General features: G+C 35.1%; 2 protein-coding genes across 4 annotated transcripts in view; both read left to right on the top strand.

Annotated features, from left to right (window-relative positions):
* The first annotated feature begins 6,148 nt into the window (after positions 1–6,148).
* ero1a (endoplasmic reticulum oxidoreductase 1 alpha) lies at positions 6,149–16,776 on the top strand. 2 transcript variants are annotated; one of them, XM_059350854.1, is made up of 15 exons: positions 6,149–6,599; positions 8,278–8,397; positions 8,727–8,810; positions 8,910–8,951; positions 9,231–9,311; positions 9,573–9,642; positions 10,282–10,402; positions 11,494–11,555; positions 11,633–11,659; positions 11,744–11,836; positions 13,437–13,683; positions 14,311–14,380; positions 14,979–15,065; positions 15,565–15,701; positions 15,822–16,776. In XM_059350854.1, exons 1-15 carry the CDS (start codon positions 6,528–6,530, stop codon positions 15,880–15,882), a joined length of 1,374 nt encoding a protein of 457 aa, XP_059206837.1. In that variant the 5' UTR covers positions 6,149–6,527; the 3' UTR covers positions 15,883–16,776. The 2 variants fall into 2 exon arrangements, with proteins under 2 accessions (XP_059206837.1, XP_059206836.1); XM_059350853.1 differs by having other exon boundaries at positions 6,154–6,599; positions 9,231–9,307; positions 9,569–9,642.
* Positions 16,777–17,837: 1,061 nt separating this feature from the next.
* pacsin3 (protein kinase C and casein kinase substrate in neurons 3) overlaps positions 17,838–23,629 on the top strand; it is a 33,096-nt gene continuing 27,304 nt past the window's right edge. The window contains exons 1-2 of one of the 2 annotated variants that reach the window (XM_059346966.1): positions 17,838–18,197; positions 23,267–23,332. The gene's annotated coding sequence lies outside the window, so the exon portion shown is untranslated. The remainder of the gene's footprint in view (positions 18,198–23,266; positions 23,333–23,629) is intronic. The other variant, XM_059346974.1, reaches the window with a different exon arrangement.

Genomic DNA, 23,629 nt, shown 5'->3' with positions numbered 1-23,629 from the left:
ACACATAATACAGAACACTAAAACACTACAGCACGTTTTAAAAACACTAGCAGCAGTGATTCATGCATTCACAGTGTAAACTGTATTAAAGGGACTAAAACATGCAGAAAACCTGTGACAGTTCCTTATCGTGACGCCTGGCTTCAGATCTGGTGACGGCGGCTTGAAACTACAGTCTGGATCTGCACACACACACACACACACACACACACACACAGCAGACAGTGTGTGTGTGTGTGTGTGTGTGTGTGTGTGTGTGTGATGAAGACTCCACCAAAGCACCAATGTGACGTCAACTGATGTCACATCTTTGTTTTTTCTGAGAAGCAGCATCGTGTCACTGCCATAAGAATCAGTACTTAGAGTAGATACAATTATTTATTCTTTTTTTTTTTCATATTTTTTGCAGAGGTGATACTTTTACTCATTTAGGTGTATTATTATTTAAAGTACCATATGTATTAACATGTTATGGCTGGTGACCATACGTACATCTCAAATATTAACATAGTTATTGTTGACTATTTTTCTCTTTTTGTTGTTGCTGTTGTTGAACTATAACCTTGTTTGTATCTATCAGTGTCAGATCGTTTTTTCTGTCGGAGCAGCAGCCGGTCGGTCACAGATACATTGATTCGTGTTAGGTTACAAAATTCACGTTGAGAACAAAACAGCGACGTGTTGTTGTTGTTGACTAGTTCTGATCTGGAGTCTGAACTTGGTGCTGTGGGTGTTTTTCCACCTAACTGTTTGGTCCTGAGTGGGAGAAGAGAGGTGAAAACTGAAGGTTTCAGTGTTTGTTACTTTAAAGGATAAAGCTGGTGTTATTTTATATTTTGCTTTTTGTCAACAAATCCCACAAAAAGATCACTGGTTCCTACGAAGATGTAAATGTTTAATAACAGGTCACAAAATCTGTGTTTCATTTGCTCAGTAGTTTCCAAAATCAGCTGCTCACTGTAGTTTTTATCAAACAAATGTAGAGGAAATAATGCTTTAGTTGGGGACTATTTTCAGCAGCGGATTAATCCACATTTAGTGAGTGATTTGTGGCAGCAGGACGGTGTGTGTATTAATTAATTAATATAAACTACAGAGTGTGTGAGGGCTGACCCAAATGCTCTGAAGCCTCATGTTAATCAGTGTCCTAATCAGTATTCAAATTCTTCAAAAGATTTTGTTTTTTTAAATTAAAGATTGAGGAATTGATCTCCTCCTGTCCATAGAAGACTATCAAGAAATCAGACTTCTATACACGGGTCTGCCACAATAAATACTTTTGTTATAGACAATGTAAAGTCATGGAAAAAATTATTAGACCACCCTTGTTTTCTCTCATTTTTGTTCATTTTAATGCCTGGTACAACTAAAGGTACATTTGTTTGGACAAATATAATGGTAACAACAGCAATATTTTATAAGAGTTTAATTAAAGAGTTGATATCTAGACATTTCAATGGTTTCCTTGATAATGATTTTGGGTATTATCAAGAAAACCATGGAAACATATTGTTGTTGTTATCATTATATTTGTCCAAACAAATGTACCTTTAGTTGTTCCAGGCATTAAAATGAAAGAAATTAAAGAAAAAGGGTGGTCTAATATTTTTTTCCATGATTGGATTTTCCCAGAAATAATTGTGCTATACAGTATTATTTTCATTTTAATAAAACATTTTTGCATAAGTGCATGCAACTGATGTGCAGCCTTTCAAAGAGCAACAAACTTAATTATTAAGAATATTCAGACATTGGAATTACATTGTGAAAAAAGTATTAATAAAATAGAACTCGCTCGGGACATTCATTAACAAAAAGTGCAAATTAACAATATATAAGCAAGAAGCTGGATACAAGTAAGAACAAGTTGACACTATTATTGTTGCCTTTTTCTAAGACAAATGACAGCAAAACGTGTCTCTGCATGTTTGTTTTTCTGTTCATTCGGCTGTGAAAAAACCACTTCAGAGCTGCTCCGAAGTCTGATAATATTCTGGAAAACCCTGCTGTTTATAGTGGCACAATGTCCTTATGACAAAAAAAGAAGAAACAAATGTAAACACAACAGGTGATATCACACGATATAACTACATGACTGTGATAATTTTTGCCTGTTGATTCACACATACTTGATGGTGTTCTTGGTCTTTATTGGGATTTGTTTACACTAAGAAAAGTAGGAAATATCACCAGACTTTTCCTCTAAACATGTTTTACATCACTTGTTAAAATAATCAAACCTGCAGTCTGTCATGTAATCAAAGGGATTTATTGAAACTGTAGAGCTTTTGCAGTATTTTTTATTCACTTTCATATCACTTTGAGTTTTAAAAAGGTGTTGATACAAAGTTCAGGAGATTGTTAGTTTTTCAGCACTCGTCTAGTTCTCGTCTGTGACTGACGGCGTTTAAATAACCTGAAGTTTATGTGATTTTCTTGTTTTCTAATATAACAGTAAAGTTACATGTTTTGTATTTAGAGTTGAAACGAACTTCACAGGCCTCCAGTTTCCTGCAGCATCGTTGACGTGTGTGTGTGTGACAGCTCTGAGGTCTGCATCATTACACATCTCTTCAAACCAAATGCTTTATTTTTATTTTTTTCTAAATGCATATCAGCTCTGTGGGAGTGCTTCTAACGCCGTGCACACTGCAGTATTAACAGTCAGATAACGCCTTGATATTCCAAAAACATTTAATGTACTTTAAGTTGAGACATATATGCTGTTTTGTATCTTTTATTTTTTTTGTCATAGATTCTGCAGTTTAGTCAGTTTATGTCGATATGGGATGCCAAGACTTTTCTTTTTTCTTTTTTTTTGTAAATTCAGCAGCATCCATTCTGTAACAAAGTGTTACCGCTTGACTGCTCCTTTTATTTCATTTAGTTTTATTTTATCAAAGAGCCGATGTCCTGTATTGACTGCAGGCTTACGTATATATTTGACAAAAGAATATTGTATGTTTAATAATAAAAAATCACAAAAAAGACAAAAAATTGAAAAGAAAATGCAGAAAAAAGGAAATGGGAGAAAATTTGAGAAAAAAAAAAGAAGTGTAATTTATATTTTAAAACTGCATGCACAAGGCTGGGAAAGTCATATTTAGAATAACAAATGGCAGTGCCTTTTTTGTACTCGAGACATTCACCCCAAATGTAAAATGGTTTTATATAGACTTTAAAAAACTGTAACGTTACAGGATGAAACAGCTGAGTCGGGTCCCGTTCACACTACACATACAGAGATTTTTAATGTGGAAAAGGATTCATTTGTGCTCAAAACTTTCCAAAACAAGATCTATAATGTTTTTGATGCTGGTTTTGTGTCACTAATAACTCACTCATGTTTGAAAGATTTGACAAAGAAAATAATTAATATTAATTAATAATATGAGGATTTTTTTTCTGGATAACTTGATTAATTCTTTATTCTGTAAAAAGTCAGAAAATAGTGAAAAGTTTCCCAATAGTTCAACGTCTTTATTTTTATTTTTTCTGACAAGTAGTCTCCAACCAAAATATATTAAGTGTAAAATAATTAAGGAAAATAAAGCACAAATAATTCACAAATAATTTCCTCCAATTGCTTTTTATTTTTTTATTTTATATCATTTATTTTTTATTTTTTTATGGAAGTATTTTTTAAAAATCACCCTTTTGAAAATAAAATGAAATAAAGAAGCTGAACATCTCCTGTTCAAACAATAGCAATAAGGAGGAAAAAAAAAGATTTTGTTTTTCCAAAATAAAAAAACTATTTCTGCATGTGTGTGTAATAATATAAACACTACAGAAGAGCAAACATACACGTGTTGTAGCGCCATCTGGAGGCTGATCAGTGTAATGTCATGTTGAGAGTTTAACTTGCTTAAGCCCGACGACACAAATCAGCATGAAAGCTAAATTAAATCAACAATATCTGGACTTTTACAACCTCACAGCTGAGTCATTTTCAAAAACAACCTGAATGTATTTCAGCTGTTAAACCTTCGGATTCGTCAAAATGTGTTTTCTGAGTGGTGCAGTGTGAACGAGGCCCGCGGCGGTGAACTGTTGTTTCTGTACTCTGTAGGTACTTCTTAATGCTGATATGAAGTTATGAATTATTCTGGTCTGTACAAAAAAAAATGTGTGAATGAGTGTGTGACAGTGAGAGCGTGTGTGACTGTGTGTGTGTGTGTGTGTGTGTGTGTGTGTGTGTGTGTGTGTGTGTGTGTTTTTCAATGTGTCTTGCTGTAATTTTGTGGCGACGTACCAGAATGCTGTGACTTGGCATGCCCCCGTTATACATAAAGAAAAGTTGTAACTCCTCCAGTGTCTCCGAGTGTCATTCAGACCGACAGTGAAACTGTGTTATCAGTTTGGCTTAAAAAAAGGTTTTATTTTACTTCTTTATTTTAAAATAAATTGTAGCAGGTAACCTTTGTGCATAATCTGGGACATTTCTGGCTTCTTCATTATTTGTATTATTTATTTTTATTATCAGTTTGACTGTTAATACACATGGCACAAATTTTGGTGTGCAGAGTTTTTTTTGTTTTTTCATTTTTTGAAGTTTGGCCTGAGCTCCCCAAAAAAGTTTTTTTTCAACTTTTAAAGGTTAACTCACTAAAATGTGGAGGTAACCTTTGTGCATCACTAGGGACATTTCTGCGAACATTTTTTTTAAAAATAATTTTGTTTGTAAATACAGATTTTTTTTTAGCAAACTGTATCAGTTAACCCTGCATTGCTGGGGTTATTTTTGGCTTTTTTTCCTTCTTTGCTAGCATTTTGACTGTTAATCCACATGACACAAATTTTGGCAAAGGTGTGTATTTTTCATGTTTTTTTATATTTTAATTTTTAAGTTTGACCTGAGCTCGCTAATGTTTGTTTTATTGTGTTGGACTTTGGTCATCTGACTTTAAAAGCTACACAGTAACACAAAGCAACAAACCGATGGAGGCAGTGATGGACCAGCATCTCCTCTGTTCTGAGAGGTTAAATTACTGTTTTTCTCAATGGAGTCTGGTGGCTTAGAAGAGGGCATAGATATCAGCTTCTGTTCACTGTCAGAAAGCCATAAAAATATTGTAAATGTATTGCAAACTCAAACCTGTGTAGTAGAGGCTGAAATTTCTTCTGGAATCCTGAGGAATTCCTGCGAGATGATGGATAATTTTTCAATATTTATCAAGGAAGTAGGAATGGGCAGAACAGGAAAATAATAACAATAGGTTAGTTATTGAATATTAAGAAATACAGACTGTTTCCAGCCCTCTAAAAGTGCAGCTGGTCCTGGGACCACTTGCAGATGTGGGTTTTTTAAGGCTCTTGTGCCCTTCAGTGAAGGATTTTTTGGGTCTTAACATGGGAACAGGATGGTAGAAGTGATTCCTCTGGGATTGGGAGTTTTCCCAGGAAGTATTTGACCTGCGGTATTTTTTCCTTTCTTGCAAAGTATTCACAAAAACCTTTTTTTTTTTTTAAACTTCTTCCACCTCTGGATAAACATATTTAAGACTTTTATGTTAAAATATGTGACCTGGGGGCACTAACAATACTTTGTAAAAATATTATGATTCTAAGAAATACTTGGAACTGCATGCAAATATTGAAAAATAATGTTTTTCACCACATCACAACATCATTTTATCCTTATAAGGAGAAGGAACCACTCTATTTCAGCACTTAGTACAGCTTTTAGTTCGATTGTTAAAGGAAAATTATAGTTAAAGTAAATAATGATCTTCCTACTGTATGTTGGCTTCATTTATCAGAAAATATGAGTAAAATTTGAGCGGAATGTCCCTTTAAATGTAAAGCTAAATAAATGAGGCTGTTTTGGCGCCGCCGTGTGGCTGCAGGGTCATATTACATCACAGAGACGTCACCCACTTTAAACTGAACTGCGCATAAACGCATAAAAACATTAAAATATTATAAAACAGCAGAAAACTGCATGGAGTTTGGCTATCTGCACGTTTGCAGACATTTTACATTATATTTCATAAAGTTCCTCACTTCAGTCTGCCGAAAAATAATTTAACATAATTTTGGTAACTATTTGTTTGTTTTAATGTATGTAAATACATATTTTTTAATAAGAAATGTTTTCATATATATTAGTTGGATGTATATATTATATTAAAGTTCATTATATTACAAAGAGAAAGTTGGTGATGTTGGTAACAGTGAAGGTTTCGGTCGGATTGTTTTGTGAACGAACAGGAAGAAAATTCACTTCCAGTTCAAACTGTTTCAAAGCTGAAACACATTTCTGTCAGTTTGAGTTTAAACTGTTATTAAAACACTTTGAGGATTGAAGCGCGTGTGATTACATCAGCTGATTGATCAGTCACGTATCACACGTCGCGAGGAAATAATCAGGAAGTTAACCGTGACCTCACATCTCTTCCTCCACACACACACATTCACACACCCAGCTGAGCCACAGAGCTGAAGCTTCACTCTCTTATTGAACTCATACATACAGAGGTGTGTGTGTGTTTGTGTGTGTGGTTATTTTTCAGGGGTAGGTCGCGATGAATAAGCTGGTGGTCCTCGTGCTCCTCCTCCAGGTGACCGGATGTGCAGACGGCAGGTGTTTCTGTCAGGTGAGAGAGTCTCATATATCTGTTTTTAATGACAATATTCACTATCCTGCATGTTTACGCTCTTTAATACAGCTGAGAGTTTATTTAAAGCAGTTTAAAAGCCACGTGTTGTTCTTAAAACAGGTAAATTACAGGTAACACGCGGTGGTGAGAGTACATTTACTCAGGTACTGTAACTTTACAAGTACTTTGTATACTTCTGCCCTACAAAGTCTAACTGCAGTACCTACATTTTAGGTCTAAATTGAGTTATAACTAAAAATGAACTCCTTGATGACTGTTTTATCTTGTGACAAAGTTTTAGATTTCAATTTTTCTTTATTTCAGAGAAATAATTATATAAAAAACATAAAATCCAACTCAAAAAGTAATTACACTTATCACGGCCTGCTTTGGATATATATACTAATTTAAAGATAAAAATAATAGAAATTATAAGTTTATTTGAAAGGGAAATTATTATCTAGATAGCGATGAAGTAGAAACTGAGATAAAATTATATTAAGACTAAAATATAACATTTTTTTATAATATTAAGTCTAAAATACGCACATATTTGAATAGAGTTGTTAAACACTTTGAGCACACTGATAACAAAACCAATTTGAAATGTATTCACTGAAAACTAAATATAAAATCTGAAAGAAGACAACAACATTGTTGTTACTCAACCCTGTTTATGCATTACTGTTATAACCTTTTACAGCAATGCAGTAGCTACGTTTTTGGGGTCAAAGGTCAAATAAGTCATCATGATTTTTGAGCATAACAATGACATCATCAATAAATAAGTGTCATAACACTGCCCTACCCATAACTAATTTGGCTGGCCAGCTAAAACACATTAAAACACTTTAAAGCTAAGTTTTTCTCAGTTTTACCTTTTGCGTAGTTACTGCAGTTAGACTTTGTAGGGCAGACTTGTACTACTTAATACTTCTTCTCTACTACATTTCAGAGAATAATATTGCACTAATAGACATTTGTCAAGTCATTTCAACATTAACCAACTGTTAATGCAATAAAATCCAATTAAACTGAGATAAATTGACGAACTAGCTAATATTATCCGTCTATTTTACATTAATAAAGTTTATGTAATTGTTGTGAATGCATTCTGTATATGTCTGTGACCAAGTAAATTAACTTTAAATAATTTGAATTGGATAGGAATATATTAACTGGAACAATAAATAAATAAATAAATACACAGATTTATTAAAAGTAATTACATAAACTTTCTTTATGTAAATTAGATTAATTTTGTCAGCAATAGTGACATACATTTCTTATAATTATCTCAATATTTTTATTACATGTATTATAATAAATGGTGGTGCGTTTTTTATTTATTTATTTATAATTGACAAAATCGAACAAAATTTGACTGTACACAATTTTTTGTCAGATTTATTTCAATACAACAATTTTTTTTTAAAGTCTGTCAATCTCAAACAATGTTGTATTTAACAAGTTAAAGCTGGAAATATTCCAGTAAAGGATAAGTAGGTAAAATACTTAGTGTACAATAAAACACAGAAAATTTAATAAAAGTACTCATAATGTTCAAGTCCACTTCTAACAAACAGTGGATATACTCATCTCTTCTGACATAAATTATTTTCCTAATCCTTTTGTTAGCAGGTGTTCAGCAGAAGTTTTTGTTTTCTGATTGCAGCTCTCAGGAGATCTGGACGACTGTACCTGTGACGTGGAAACCATCGATGGATTCAACAACAACGAGCTTTTCCCCAAACTTCAAACTCTGCTGGAGTCCGACTACTTCAGGTTTTACAAGGTACACACACACACACACACACACACACACACACACACACACACACACACACACACAAGACCCCTCATTAGAATAGTGAATTCCCTAGCCCCTTACCCTAACCCTAACCAAATGCCCAACCCTAACATAAACCTAATTTTAACCTTAACCCTAAAACAAAGTCTGAACTCTCAAACAAGCCTTTTAAGAAGTGAGGACCGGCCGAAATGTCCTCACTTCACAAAAATGTCCTCACTCTATTTGCCAAAAACGTGTTCCGGTCCTCACTACGTAGGAAGTACAAGAACACACACACACGCCCAGATTAACTGTGTGTTGCTCCTCCGCAGGTGAACCTGAACAAGGCGTGTCCGTTCTGGACGTCCATCGCTCACTGTGGACTGAAGCTCTGCGCTGTGCAGCCCTGCTCTCCTGTGAGTCCACCTCTAACTCCTTTAACCCTTCACCTGCTGGAAACAAACACACTCACCTGTTCTAACATCAGACTCACTAAATCTTCTGTCTGTCCACAGAACGAGGTGCCGGAGGGGATCAGATCTTCGTCTCACAACAAGGTGAGTCAGTCAAGATCAGCTCTGAGCTTTGAGTTCATTTAAAAAAACAAAGTGTAGTTGCAGTTTCAGGTAGGAGAAGAAAGACGATAGTTCCTACATGAAACTGCTCCCACCATGATCTGTGGATTATTTTTGTGGATCTATTTTCATTATTATCTCCAACACTCTGCAACGAAAACCAGAACAATATGATCTGATCTGAAAAGAACTACAGGAAACATACATATATGTATTTTTAAGTGTGTGTGTGTGTGTGTGTGTGTGTGTGTGTGTTTTCAGTACTCAGCAGAAGCTAACCAGCAGCAGGTTGAGTGTGAGCAGTCGGAACATCTCGGAGCCGTCGATGTGTCTTTGAGGCGAGTCAATATAATAAAAGATCACTGTGCAAACATTAAAGACTCACAATAATTAAAACTAATGTAACAGTTATGTGGAATATAATATAAAATCTCTGTGCAAACATTAAAGACACACAATACAATAATTAATCATGTTATAGTGGTTTGTACCACATCATGTACAGTTAATGTGTAATATAATACATTATTATAAGATGATATAATATAATAAGTGCCAACAGGTGAAGCTGAACTCTCAGATTGTCTGCCTTGTTTCAGTCAGGAGACCAGAGAGGCTCTGCTGAACTGGAGCAAACACGACGACGAGGCCGAGCGCTTCTGTGTGGTCGACGGTACGTTTTATATACATTATTTCTCTTTCCGAAGCAAACATGACGATTAAATACTGTGCATGTTTTTGGAAATATAAATAGAAAGAATACAGACATTTTTTAGGAATGTGAACATGGAATTGAACTCAAAATGAAACTTAAAGGACATAATGTTTTGAATATTTCATCTTTTTTAGAATTTTTAGGAAAAACAACAGTAAAAACAAGTAAAATGATTGGAAATTATTAGGACAACATAATTGAAAGGAAATTAAATATTGTTTTAAGGGAACATGATGATACAAAAAATGTTTTAGAAATATAAAAGGAAAAGAAAAACATGAAAAATGAGCTTATTTTAAGGAGCATAATGTTAAAAATCTATAATTCTTTATAAAAACATAAATATTTCTGCAAACATGATGTAAGGAGTGTTTTAGGGAACATGATAAAAACCAAATACATAATTTGTAGGTAACGTTATAGACCACCGATAAATTCCTTTTAGGACTCATTCGGTACCTTGGAGGATTTTTATAAGCTACACAAGTTGTAGAGTATCTAAATCTTTCTCCGCCTTTTGTTTTAGTTTTCTGTGTTTTGGATCAGAAACAGGTTTTTTTGTGACTCCCAGCTGACTGAAGCGTTGTTGTTTTCCAGACGAGGAGTCTCCGGACTCGCAGCACGTGGACCTGCTGCTGAACCCGGAGCGCTTCACGGGCTACAGAGGACCGGAGGCCTGGAGGATCTGGAACAGCATCTACGAGGAGAACTGCTTCAAGTAAACACTGGAAATCTAAAAACACGTTTTATATGTACAGCTCAGATGAGTTACTGTTCAAGTTATTATGTTTTATCTCCTTCCTGTCCAGTGAAAACCAAGCTGGTTTCTGACGACCCTTAATAAGTGACATATGTTATGTGTATTTCATATTATATTCAATGCATTACTATAATACTACAGAACAACTAATAATCTGTACAATAACACAGATAGGTTTTATTTTAAATGTTTTATTATATGTTAAGTTAGTTAGTACTTTTTCCCCTTATAGCACCATTAATTTTATTTAATTTTATTCAATTTAATTTTGTTTATTTATTTATTTTTAAATTTAATTTCCAGTTAAAGATCAAATAAACATTTGTTAATCCCCAGAGGGAAAATTCAGTTGTTGCAGCAGCTCTGAAATAAGTTCAGATGCATAGAGAAAGTAAAAACATAAATAATAAGAGCTATACAAAACTTAAATACTAATACAATTTAAAAATAAACTATACAAGAACAACTAAAGACAACATTATGAGATAAAAGGAATAGCTTTAAAGAGATGTTGTGCTGTTGTCATTTTTATTTGATAATTTTCACCTTGTTTTTATCTTCTGTGTCTATTTTTAATCTTTACAATAACACAAATAGTTTTATGTAAAATGAGCATTTTAGATTAATTTTGAGCAAACTACTTCATGTGAATTTTGAGTCAAAGATGAGTTTTATTTTTAGGAATTCTCTGTCCGTGTTGTGTATTATTTATTATATTATATATTGTATTATTTAGTATTTAATTATTTAATAATAATACATACTTAATAGTTGTTTTTTTATGATTTCAGTATTTTCTTCTCCTTGGTGCTTGGTCACTCTTTTATCAGGTTGTTTTCCTGTGGGATTTTATTTTGAAACATAACATTATTAACATCTTAATTAATAATCCAAGCATAAAAAAAATAACATTTTCATCTAGTTTTCTTTTAATGCACCTGACAGGTCAGAAAATTAAAAAAATGTAAAGCTCTGTAGAGAACTGCTGAAATGCACGATCTGAGAAATGTGTGAAAATGAATCATCTCTCTCTTTATTTCCTCTCTCAGGCCGTACACCATCAAGAGGCCGTTACTCCCTGACTCGTTCCACAGCGGCTCAGGAAGTGAAGGTGACTGCTTCGTTACTGTTATTATTCACTTTATTCAAACTGTTTCTGACAACAACTTGTCTGTTTTTTATTCACAGCAAAGATTTTCTACAGCTGGCTGCAAGGTAAGCCGATGATGCGCCTCAAGATAAAAAGTTTTTGTTTTTTTGTCCAGTTTTCCTTCACCTCTCTGTCTCTCTGTGTTTCAGGTCAGTGTGTAGAGAAGAGAGCTTTCTACCGCCTCATCTCTGGCCTCCACTCCAGCATCAACATACACCTGAGCGCCAGATACCTGCTGGATGGTGAGACCCCTTTAAGGGTTTATATCATTACAATATGGCTTTCTGAAGTCCGTTTCCAGCTCAACTATGTCTCATAAGTTGCTGCAGCAGTTTCTGGGTTAATACCATTTGTTACACACATTTGGTGCTAAATTTTTACAAGTTTGTACTCAAGAATGCATGAAAAATGATCAAAACCCTCCAGAATCCCACATTAAGACACGAGGATCTTGAGGAACCCCAAATCCAGCATGTTGGAGATTTCTGCAGGAATTGCATTTTTCTGCAAATGGATGGCAAGCACTTGGGTTGTGTTGCCTGCTGAGAAACCCCCTTATAGTGAATCTAGTGTGTCAGCCATCCATCCTCTGAATGCTCTAGGTCTCTAGTTTGTGGTGGTAAAGTTTCATGAGGCTGTGATATGAAGTCCATTCTCATGCTCAGTTATGTTTCATAAGTTGTTGCAGCAGTTCCTGTGTTAATGCCATTTGTTACACACTTTTTGCTAAATTTGACCATTTTGTACTCAAGAATGGATGAAAATGGTCAAAATCCCTCCAGAATCACACATTAAGTCACCAGGATCTTGAGGAGCACCAGAGAAGTAATCCATGATATTGGAGATTTCTGCAGGAATTGCATTTTTTTCTGCAAGTGGATGGCGAGCACTTGTGTCCTCTCAGCCGCAGAAAACCCCTTATTGTCAACGTAGTGTGGAAAGCTGCACATCCTCTCAATTGATTATCCTAGAGGTCACAGCAGCTCATTTTATACACTGAGCTCAACTTTCACTGACTAACATCATCACACATGAAGAATATTGGGCTCATTGAATCCTCAAGAGTCTCAGCTTTCCAGTCAGACCAGATTTATGCAGCTCACAAACTGTTTAGGGACACCAGTGTGAAGAAATATTCTTAATGCAACAGGTGGAAATTACACATTCTACTGCAGGAGAAAAACATTGTGGTTTTTAAACTGCATTTTGCTCAATTTAGGCAAACTTTGGAATGTTATTTCACCACCTTCCCGAAAAGATATCATGACATTATTGGTACCAGTTCCTTAGATCTTCTATCATGTGTTATCATCTACTGTATTTCTCCTGTATGAGTCTGCTACAGCCTCTGGAAGAAAGAGAAATCTGCAGAAAATCATTAAGTCAGCAGCGAGACAGAAACAGACTGAATGTTTGTAGTTTGTTCTGGGAATTCTTTAAAAATAACAAACTGATCTCTATAAATAAAGGCTTAAATAATGGAAATCTAAATTACCTGTACTGTATCAGCTCACATGATAAATTCAGCATAGGTATATATTTAACAGCATTGTTTACAGATAAGATAAGATACAACTTTATTAAACCTGTAGGAAATTCTGGTTCCAATTTGCTATAAAAAAACCTACAAATGCCACAATGATGATGATGATAATAATAATAATAATAATAATAATAATAATAATAATGAAATAGTCAGAAAAAGAGATTACCGGTCACTCTTAAACCGTAGACATTAAAGAAAACATTAAAAAACCCTTATTTTAGTGGGTAAATCATCAAAATCGGCAGCATGTGACATGTTAAGGTGACCCTCCTGTGTTGTTCTCCTCCCTCCCTCAGACAGCTGGTTCCAGAAGAAGTGGGGTCACAACGTGTCTGAGTTCAGGCAGCGCTTCGACTCGGAGCTGACGGCCGGCGAGGGGCCCAAGAGGCTGAGGAACCTCTACTTCCTGTTCCTGATCGAGCTGCGGGCGCTCGCCAAGGTGCTGCCGTTCTTCCAGCAGCCGTCCGTCCAGCTGTTCACCGGCAGAGCCGAGGAGGACCGGAGACACAAGGAGCTGCTGCTGCACATCCTGCAGCTCGCACGGTCTGGACGCACATTTATATGTATTTATATTCAGTTTAAGTGTTTGCATCCAATATTCATTCTGCTCTATTATAAGGTTATTTTCCTGTAAATATTCTGTCAGTTCTGAAAAATTCATTAACAATTGTATATAAGGTATAGCTATATATTAATGGATGTTAAATGTTTTATTATATTTTTATTTATTTAGTATTTTTTCCCTTACATCACTATTAATTTTTATTATTTTTTAAATTATTAAATTAAATTACATTTTATTCAAAACATTTTTTTATTAAATTTTATTTTATTTTTTATTTTATTTTATTTTATTTCCAGTTAAAGATCAGATAAACATTTATTAATCCCCAGAGGGAAAATTCAGTTGTTGCAGCAGCTCTGAAATAAGTAAAAAATAAATAATAAGAGCTCTACAAAACTTAAAAATGAATATTATTTTTTTTAAACTATACAAGAACAACGAAAGACAACATTATGAGATAAAAGGTATAGCTTTATAAAGATTTTTTTTATTTTTTTACCAGTGGTTATCATGTGTGTCTATTGTCGTTTTTTTGTATTTTTGCAAACTCAATATACCTCTGGGTAAAAAATGAAAGTAACCTAACTGGACTTTTCCTCCTGCAGATCTTTCCCTCTGCACTTTGATGAAACGTCTCTGTTTGCTGGAGATGAAAAAGAAGCAGCCAAACTGAAGGTCAGCAGACGTGTAAAACTCTGTTAAGTAAAACTTATTATTTAAAGGTAATGCACCTGAATTGATCAAGCACAAATTGGTTTTATGAGAGAGCAGGCCTGCTGTAGTATAATTTCAAATATGACTCCCCTTGTACATTTAGAACAAGAGAAAAATGAACATCTAAAAGACAAGTTCACTCTCTAATTAAAGTCATTATGTACACATCCCAGCTGAAAACACAGAGCCAGCCTGAACTTCCCAAATAATGACATTGATGCTCTCTTTTTATACAAAAAAATGCAATCTTAACAAAAAGGCTCCAACTGCATTATAAAAATAATATTGATTACAAAACTCCTGATGGATATCAAAGATTCAGCAGTTTGAGAGAAACCTAAAGTCAAAAAGCAATTGTATTTATTATTTCACTTTTTTCTTTTATCCTGCCTCATTTAATACATTTTTATTATGTGTATAACCAAAGTTAATTAACAGAAGTAAGAAACAAAAAAACAATACTAATAAATTCAATTAAATCTAAAGTTGAACAAATGAATAGATGAATAAAAGGACTAGATTTGGTTGATTAGAGTATTGATGAGTGTGTTGTGTGCAGGAGGACGTCAGGCTGGCCTTCCTCAACATCTCTAGGATCATGGACTGTGTCGGCTGCTTCAAGTGTCGACTCTGGGGGAAACTGCAGGCCAGTCACATTTATTCTGTTCAGTATGAGAAAAATATGATCTGATCATCTACTCAAGTACTGTTCTGAAGTTTGAGTTACTTTTCACACGTCTTTTTACATCTACACTTCAACTCAGAGGGAAATACCTCACATTTCTTGAGACTAATTTCAAGAAAACATTTAACTGTTTATTTCACTACACTTTGAATGTTTCACCTACAAGTTCATGGAAGACTTTGGTTCGTGTATTTAGGTGGTTTTGAGGGTTCTCCCATGATAAAATATTACATTTTTCCAGTTCAAAGTATGTATTTTTACATAATTTGGACCTTTATTATAACCATATACAACAATTTAAAAAATAACTGAAGTGGATATATTTCTTCTAAATCCACCAGATGATGCCTCCTCTGCATGCTCAAACATAAATGATATGGTTGTATTAGATGATGACATCATGCCATCACATGTTTTGTGTTTTCATTGTGATTTGTTTTGATCTGTTTGTCATCATCAGACTCAGGGATTAGGAACAGCGCTAAAGATTTTGTTTTCAGAGCGACAGATTGAAGCTTTGCCCTCGTCCAGCAAGCAGCGACCCAGTTTCCAGCTGAGCCGGCAGGAGATCGTCTCCCTGCTCAACGCCTTCGGAAGGTGAACTGGACTCATTGGCAATAACCACATATATATATATATATATATATATATATATATATATATATATATATACATCAACCCCAAATATAACTTTTTTCTTTATTAAATGTTCTGCAGGATTTCCACGAGCATTAGAGAGCTGAAGAACTTCAGATCTCTGTTAGCAGAAGAGAGATGACGACCAGGAGATAAATCTGCTTATGTTTATGTTTAAGCCAAGTGCTGCAGTGCAACTCTGTTATGTTACGAAATCTTATCAAAGTAAAAGTTTGAAAGTATTCACGTCAAAATAAACTTGAAGTACCGAAATGAAAATGATAAATTATGCACATTTCTGAATCATATTTGTTATATTACTGGATTTTTATTGTTAATGCATTGATATGTCCCTTTGTTTTGATGTTGCAGCTGGTAAAAAGGAGCTTAGTTTAATCATTTCATGCCCTGTTGGGTATCTTAATTCATAAAAAATACACATTAATTTATAGCTGATTTACATGTTTCAATAATTAAGTTACACTGGAAAGTCTGGAAGAAAAAATGCACTATTTAACCGCAAAAAGTAGTGGAGTAAAAGTTTAAAGAAGCAAAATAGGTACCTCGGCAACTCTGTTTTTGGAAGAATTTTGTCTTTTTTTTCTTGTATTAAAATTAAAATTTGTTTTGACAGTGGTAATAGTTTTACTGTATTATTGAAGTGATTTTTAAGTTGTTGTTTTAAAAAAAAATAACTCCAGCTATTTGAAGGGACTGAAAAGTTTGCAAACAGCTCCAATGTAATGTTTTCAGGAAAATTAAATCATGATTATTTATGTGAAAATGTGCTTTGACTGATATTACAGTTCAGTGTTTTTGTGGTTCCGCTGGTGTCCTGAGGGTGGCGCTGTTTGTACAGCTAAGTGATTTTCACTGATAAATACAGAAAATAATTACTGTGGAATTTAATGCAAACAAGAAGAAACATTAATCTGCAGTGTGTGAATGGGAAGTACTCTGGAAAATGTTTTTTATATTCAATTTGACTGATGAGTTTCTTTCTATCTAAATTACAATAAAATATGTGATTTGAGTGTTTTCAAGTCCGGTGTATTGCACATGGTGTGTGTGTGTGTGCGCGCGCGCGCGCATTAACCCACTTCCATCAGTGGGTCTGGGTTAATGGTGCCTTCAAGTACACCTCGAAAACTAAATTTTTTTCCATGTTTAAGTTTTTTTCTTGTGGGCTGCTGGTGGATGATTAAAAAAGTTAAGGAATTAAATTAATTTGCCTGTAACATTTGTTTTAATAATTTTAACTATACTTTATTTGGTCTGGAGGTATGATGACTAAAAAGTAACTCTTTTTTTAATTTACGATTTTTATTTATTTTTAACTGTTGGTATTCTATGTTTAGAGAAACTATAACACGTTATTGTTTGAGCTTATTTACAGCCATAAAATGAATGATAATCAAAAATACTTTTAATAATGATAAATAATAATAAGAATATTGAAATGTTGTTCTTTTTACAATTGAAAAGACAATTTGTCTCAGAAGCAAAAATATTTAAAATTTAAATAAGCGGATAGTTATTTCTGTCATATACAATTTAGTAAATGGACATAAGATGACTTTGTAAAAATAAATGGACGTTTAACATCCTCTGTTAATAATTTTAACATATGTTGCACGGTTGCATTGAAGTAAAGGGAGATTATTATTATCATTATTATTATTGATTATTGATTGATTTTATCCATGCATTTAGCTAACTCATCGTATTCAGTAATGATTATGTGAAGAGTGATGTAAAATGAAATTATGTTTAGACATCCACTATTTAGAATTATTTTTATTTCAACAAATTGTATATTGAAGTATAGTAAAAGGAGATTATAATGTTTATTTTTTTTATGTTATGATTGATTGATTTTATTCTTGCATTCAGTTAACTCATCAGATACAGTATTCATTTATTTATTTATTTATTTATTACTTACTTACTTACAGTAATCCTCATGTGAGGAGGAGGGATGTTTGTTTGAGTATGGGTTTTTCCGACGGCCCTGTAACGCGTCATAAAGCCGTGCGGACAGTGAAGGGTTAAGCTGTAATAGGATGAATGGATATTGTGGTGAGCAGCATCTGATTACACAGAGACGCCAGTAGGCATCGGAGGGGGAAGACAACTCATTATCTGCCAGCCGGAGCTGCTTCTCGATCCTCTGCGGAGAAAAAACAACAGACACTTTTTATCTCCGCATTAAACTCAGGAACTTTACTGTTCAGCCGCGGAGAGAAACGCCGAAGCAGCGGTGATCTGGTGGATCTCCTCCCCGGGTAAATGGCTGCGGGGGACCGACTGCTGACTGCGGAGGAAACTCACAACATGTCGCAGTTTGAGGAGGTTTAAAAAGAGGACTAAGGGCTGTTTTACCGAGGATACCCGTCAGGAGAGACGGTCAGACCGGAGAGGAGATCTGGTTTGTTCCTCCAGGTCGGAGGGAAACAGGTAAGAGACCTCACCTGTGTGCTGCAGCACATGTTGACACTCTGGTGACATAATACTGTTTTATATCAACATGTAGACACTTCTGTGTCTTTAACATACAGAATACTGTTTTATATAAACATTTATACACTTTTGTGTCTTTAACATACAGAATACTGTTTTATATAAACATTTATACACTTTTGTGTCTTTAACATACAGAATACTGTTTTATATCAACATTTCTGTGTCTTTAACACACAGAATACTGTTTTAAACCATCATGTATACTTCTTTGTCTTTAACATCAGTACTTTTATCAACCAAACCGTGTTTTCAACACCGAGAATCAACTGACAAAAAAAATGAACGTTAGATAAAGATAACGTCGGAGCTAACTTAAGCTTAAACTTAATAGTGTTTCGTAATGGTGGAAAGGAGCCTCAGTAAGTACATTTATAAGTAGAGGTGTAACGATTCATCGATTTGATCGATATATCTGTGTAAAAATCGATACATATCATCTTTAGGATGCACCTTTATTTTGCAATTCTCCTTTTATATTTAGCCAGCAGACTGATGCTCTGCAGTCACATAATCCTGTTTTACATAAACATTTATATACTTCTGTGTCTTTAAAATCAGTACTTTTATCAACCAAACCCTGTTTTCAACACCGAGAATCAAGTGACAAAAATAAACGTTACTGACAGCTGGTTAGAGCTAACATTTAGCTTAAACTTAATAGTGCTTTGAAAGTAGCCTCATAATGCATCGATATGGATAGATCTATATCGATTCAATGATCAAACAGATCCAATATCATCAATGCAAAGTGACATATCAATACTCATCATCAAGATGCACCTTTATTTTGAAATTCCCACTTTATATTTAGCCAGCACAGGTTGACACTATGTGGTGTATGTATATATATATACTTATGTATTACTGCTTATATTATTTTACTTTCACCAACCCAAGCTCTGTTCCCTTAAAAAACTGCTAAAAAAGTCACTGACAGTTGGCAGCTAAGCTAAATGTATTAGTAGGCCTATTTTGTAACCTAACTAAGTACATTTACCAACAAGTAGAGTAGTAATGATACTCAATTTATCAATTCAGTGATCATCAAGTTCTAATATCATCGTATCAAAGTGACAACATGGATACTCATCTTAACAAAATTTACAAGGCTAGTTATTCTCCTCTTTCTTGTTCAATTTTCTCTCTATTTTTAAAGCTGCTTAAAGTCATTTTTTGTACCAGTAGTGGGCTCAGCAATACTGCAAAACAAACTGACAGAAGCCCCAGCATACGGTTACTTATCAAGTGGTTACAGCTAATATGTGGACCAGCAACGAGACGATCATGTTGCTCTGTATCTGCTTCACTCTCCTTTTAGCTCTGTTTCCGTCTCCACCAGTTCCAGAGAAAAACAACATCTATCTCATGATCTGCTAAATGTTTTTGTTGACTGAATTTGCCAGTCTGATGCAGGGTGCTGTGGAGGTGGCGTGCAGTCCACTTGTTTGTTTGTTTATTTGCATTGATGCAAAACGTATCGGAAAACAGAATGATTTGATTTGAATACCGAGTAATGGGTTAAAACAGAATAAAGGCAACTGTAGTGAGTCACTACATTTGTTCTATGCTTTGCGTGATTGTTGAGTCGAGATAATCTTCTTTTCAAATAACCACTAAAGGTTTCATCAGATGAGGCGGGCGGGCTGCTGGTTAGTAGAGATCCATGTTGGGGAGTTTGGGAGTCCCTGACAGGCAGCTGTATTATAGTGGATCAGTGGAGGGGTGGGGCAGGCAGGCTGAAACTTTGTCCCAGCTTCAGGCTTCAAATCTTGTCAAGTAAGTGGAATTTCATAGAAACATGAAATATGTCAACGCAGAACGTGAACTCCCACCCAAACAGAATTTTAATTTAATATTAACCCTATAAAGCCAAGTGTATCATATTAGATACAGTTATTTTTGAGACCTCTACATCATCAAAAACCTGATGTATACATGTGTTGAAGATAAACAAACTGAGCAACAAATTGCACAAAAATACCAGATGTAGCAAAAATGATATGCAGGTTCCACGAGTGGATCAGTCATTGCTGCATTAAAAAACTTCATATCAGCAGATGTATGATGTTGTGTTATATGGAAAAAATATGTATTTTGCATGGTTGAGGAAAAAGGAAAAGTCAAAGTCTTAAAAGGTTAAAAATGTTAGGGTTTATATGTTTTTGTTAGTTCGAGAAAAACAAACTGTGAGCAACAAATTGCACAAAAAGACCTGATGTATCAAATATGATACAAATTAGAATTCATATATGCAATTTATTTATTTATTAAAATTAGTCAGCAGGTTAATAAGCACTCAGTTTTTACAAAAATTGAATTTTCTGGCAATGATTTCATGGTTCAGGCTTTATAGGGTTAAAAGTGACAACTGAAGTGAAAGGTGCAGGTCAGAGTAATGTCAGTTTTTGTGCTTCTAACTGATTAAAGCAAACAGGCTCCATGTTAGTTTTCCATTTGTTAACCAACAGTGAGGGTAATGATGTCTCATTAGGTTGGTACGAGTGCTCCAACGACCTTAAAGAGTACCTGAAATGACCTGAAAGATGCAAAACCATAGACCTAATTGTATGCTGTTATTCTAAAAACCTTTTTAAATGAACTGTTATTTAAGTCATTTTTAGAATGGAAAGAATAAGAACACTCATATTTTCAGTACCTCTGCGACCTGCTGATTATTTTCTAGATGAATCGATTAAATGTTAGGTCTATAAATTATCAGAAAATAGTGAAATATGTGCATATCCTCAAAGTCTAAGCTGACATCTTTAAATGTCCTGTGTTGTCAGTCCAAAATCCAAAGATATTCAGTTTAATTTGATATGCAACAGAGAAAAGCAAGAAATCTCCAACTCCATATTTGAGAGGCTGAAAAAGGCGTTTCTGACATTTTTGAATGAAAATTTGTAAGTATACTTTAACGATTAATAGATTATCAAAACAGTTGGCAATAATTTATAATAAGCCTAATCCATTTAACCAAAATCTATCAGATATATTATAATATGAAGGAAAAGCAACAAATCCTCACATATGAGAAGCTGCAATTGTCAAACATTGCTTTAAAAAAGCCTTGAATCATTCATCAAAACAGTGGCTGATTATTTGTTGAGTGACTAATCTTTTTCAGCTTTATTTTAAAGAAACCAGCAGTCAGGATCTTCTTGTTAAAGCTGTGTTTGTCAGAGAATAAAGGTCCTGGCTGTTCTGTGTTTCTGAGTTTTGCAGCCAGAGAGGGTTCATACAGTCACTCTGGAGTCAAATGTGAACAGCAGGCGAAGCAGGTTCTGGGTTAATCTTTGCAACGTGCAACAGATTGTGCCAAGGCCAGCCCCAGCCAGCGTCCCGCTCACTGCAGAGCTCGGGGAGCTGGCATGGAGGCGTTCCGGCCCGACATGGCAGCTCAGTGATGTGGTTCTGGTTAGAAGTGAGCCGGGAGAACAGCTGTGTGTGTGGGAACAAGGCTGAGTTGTCCTTTTCTTCTCTCTGTCTGCTGTACTCCGCCTCTCTGTGATCTGCTTTGGTTTTGTTTTCTGTCCTTGCCTCGCCTCGACCAGAGAGCTGTCACATGGTGTGTTGTCAGTTAGACGCAGAGCCTCGGGCTGTCAGACGGTGCAGCAGTGAGATCACCACAGTGGGAGTGTGAAATGTGGAATTAATGTCCCAGAAGACCTGCAATTACATTTGATTCACAACTTGGAGATCAAATGTCGCTGCACTGGTTCTTAGAAATGAAAAATGTTTGCAATAATGTGATACTTGGGACAATTTTGTATGCTTTCATGGGATATTGACAAGAACTTTACCCTGTTTATGTGTTAGATTTTTTTTTAAAGAAATTCATGAGAAGCTGCAAAATAGTTTCACTCTGCTCCAAATACTTTAAACAAGTATTTTCTTAATCTTGTGAGAATTAAATTGTAATTATTATCTAATTAAAGATCAGGAAAAGATGACTTTGCAGTTTTATCATGATGTTGCAGTATCTCAGACGATAGCATCTTCATATTTGACCATGTATTGTTGTTAAACAATTTTTTCCTTCTTTTCATCCGTTTTGGAAGTCATGAATGGGCTCTGTCATTCTAGAAAAAACCCAAGAAGGTTAAAACTAGAAGCCAGTATAACCAACATGTACAAACATCAATGCAGTGAATGAAGCATGAGTGATTTCTGGGGGGTTTTGGGAACAAGCTCGTCTTTCTTCATTTGCAGCTCTCACTGTTGTCTAATATCTAACATCAGGTCATGAAGCAGCTTGAATGTGGTTTTGCATTAACAGCTGTTCATCACTAACCATTTGCATTCTTTGTTTGTGTTCTGGGAATAGGGTGGGGCTCTCATTTCAAAAGTGAAACTGGTGTCAAATTTGAAGTGTTATCCAGCCATTGTGGGGATCATGTTTTGTGTTAGCTGGTGAGAAAAAAGCCCTTACTTATTTACTCACATTACATAGAGATCAATATGATGTCATTCAGTTCAGGCATTTTATATCTTCCATACTTATCTGTAACAAAACTTCAAAATAAAAGCAAAATAAACGTATTTTGACTCTCTACAAGGTGGAAAAACATTTAAAAAATATTTAAAAGTATCATGATCTGTCTTTGAATGAGATAAGAAGTATTTAAAGTGATTTGCAGTAAATCAGCTAAGACCAAAAAAATCACTGTTAGGCTCTTTTTTTAAACCTGACACTCCTTTCCCAAGTCATTGCCCAGGCAGGTAATTTTAGAGGTGTGAGCTAACTGCTCTGACCTCCTCTTATAGGGGCCGCCGGTCCCCTGGCCGTCTCATTATCCGTCCACTACAGGCTCCATGTGTGGCATTTCACCCCGGGCCCCAGAATGTGCCACCTTCCAGCCAGCACCGAGACATATAACAGGCTGCTGGGATCTAACCGCATGCTGCTCCGCTCACTAACAAACCTCTCTGTGTTTCCCCTCTGCTGTCCGTCTGCTCCTGAGGGGTCTTCTCTCGCCGTCTGTCCCCTCTCTGTCTCTCAGGCCCGCGGAGACAAGGACTGTCTTCTGTTTGGACATCTGTCCGTCTCTGTTTTCGTCTCTGATAAGGTAAGTTCTGCTGTCACTCTGGGCTCCATGCTATAACAGTGGCTGCATTGTTTTGGTCCTGTGCAACATGTGGTTTGTGTGTGTAATCATCCATATTGTCATCAGTGCAGGAAAGTAACTAAGTACATGTACTCACTTTACCTCAGTTTTTAAATGCAGGATATCATGCACGGTGTGATGTTTTCATGCACTTCCATAACAGTTGAAGAACAATCCAGTCATTACTTTTGTTACTGCCACTTCGTCATTTTAAGATGTTGAGATCCATAATTATTGTGTATGATGTATGTTGTCTTG

Source organism: Centropristis striata, chromosome 2 (assembly GCF_030273125.1).
Source record: "Centropristis striata isolate RG_2023a ecotype Rhode Island chromosome 2, C.striata_1.0, whole genome shotgun sequence".
In the NCBI taxonomy this organism is placed as follows: domain Eukaryota; kingdom Metazoa; phylum Chordata; class Actinopteri; order Perciformes; family Serranidae; genus Centropristis; species Centropristis striata.
This window is presented reverse-complemented; position numbering and strand designations above follow the sequence as displayed.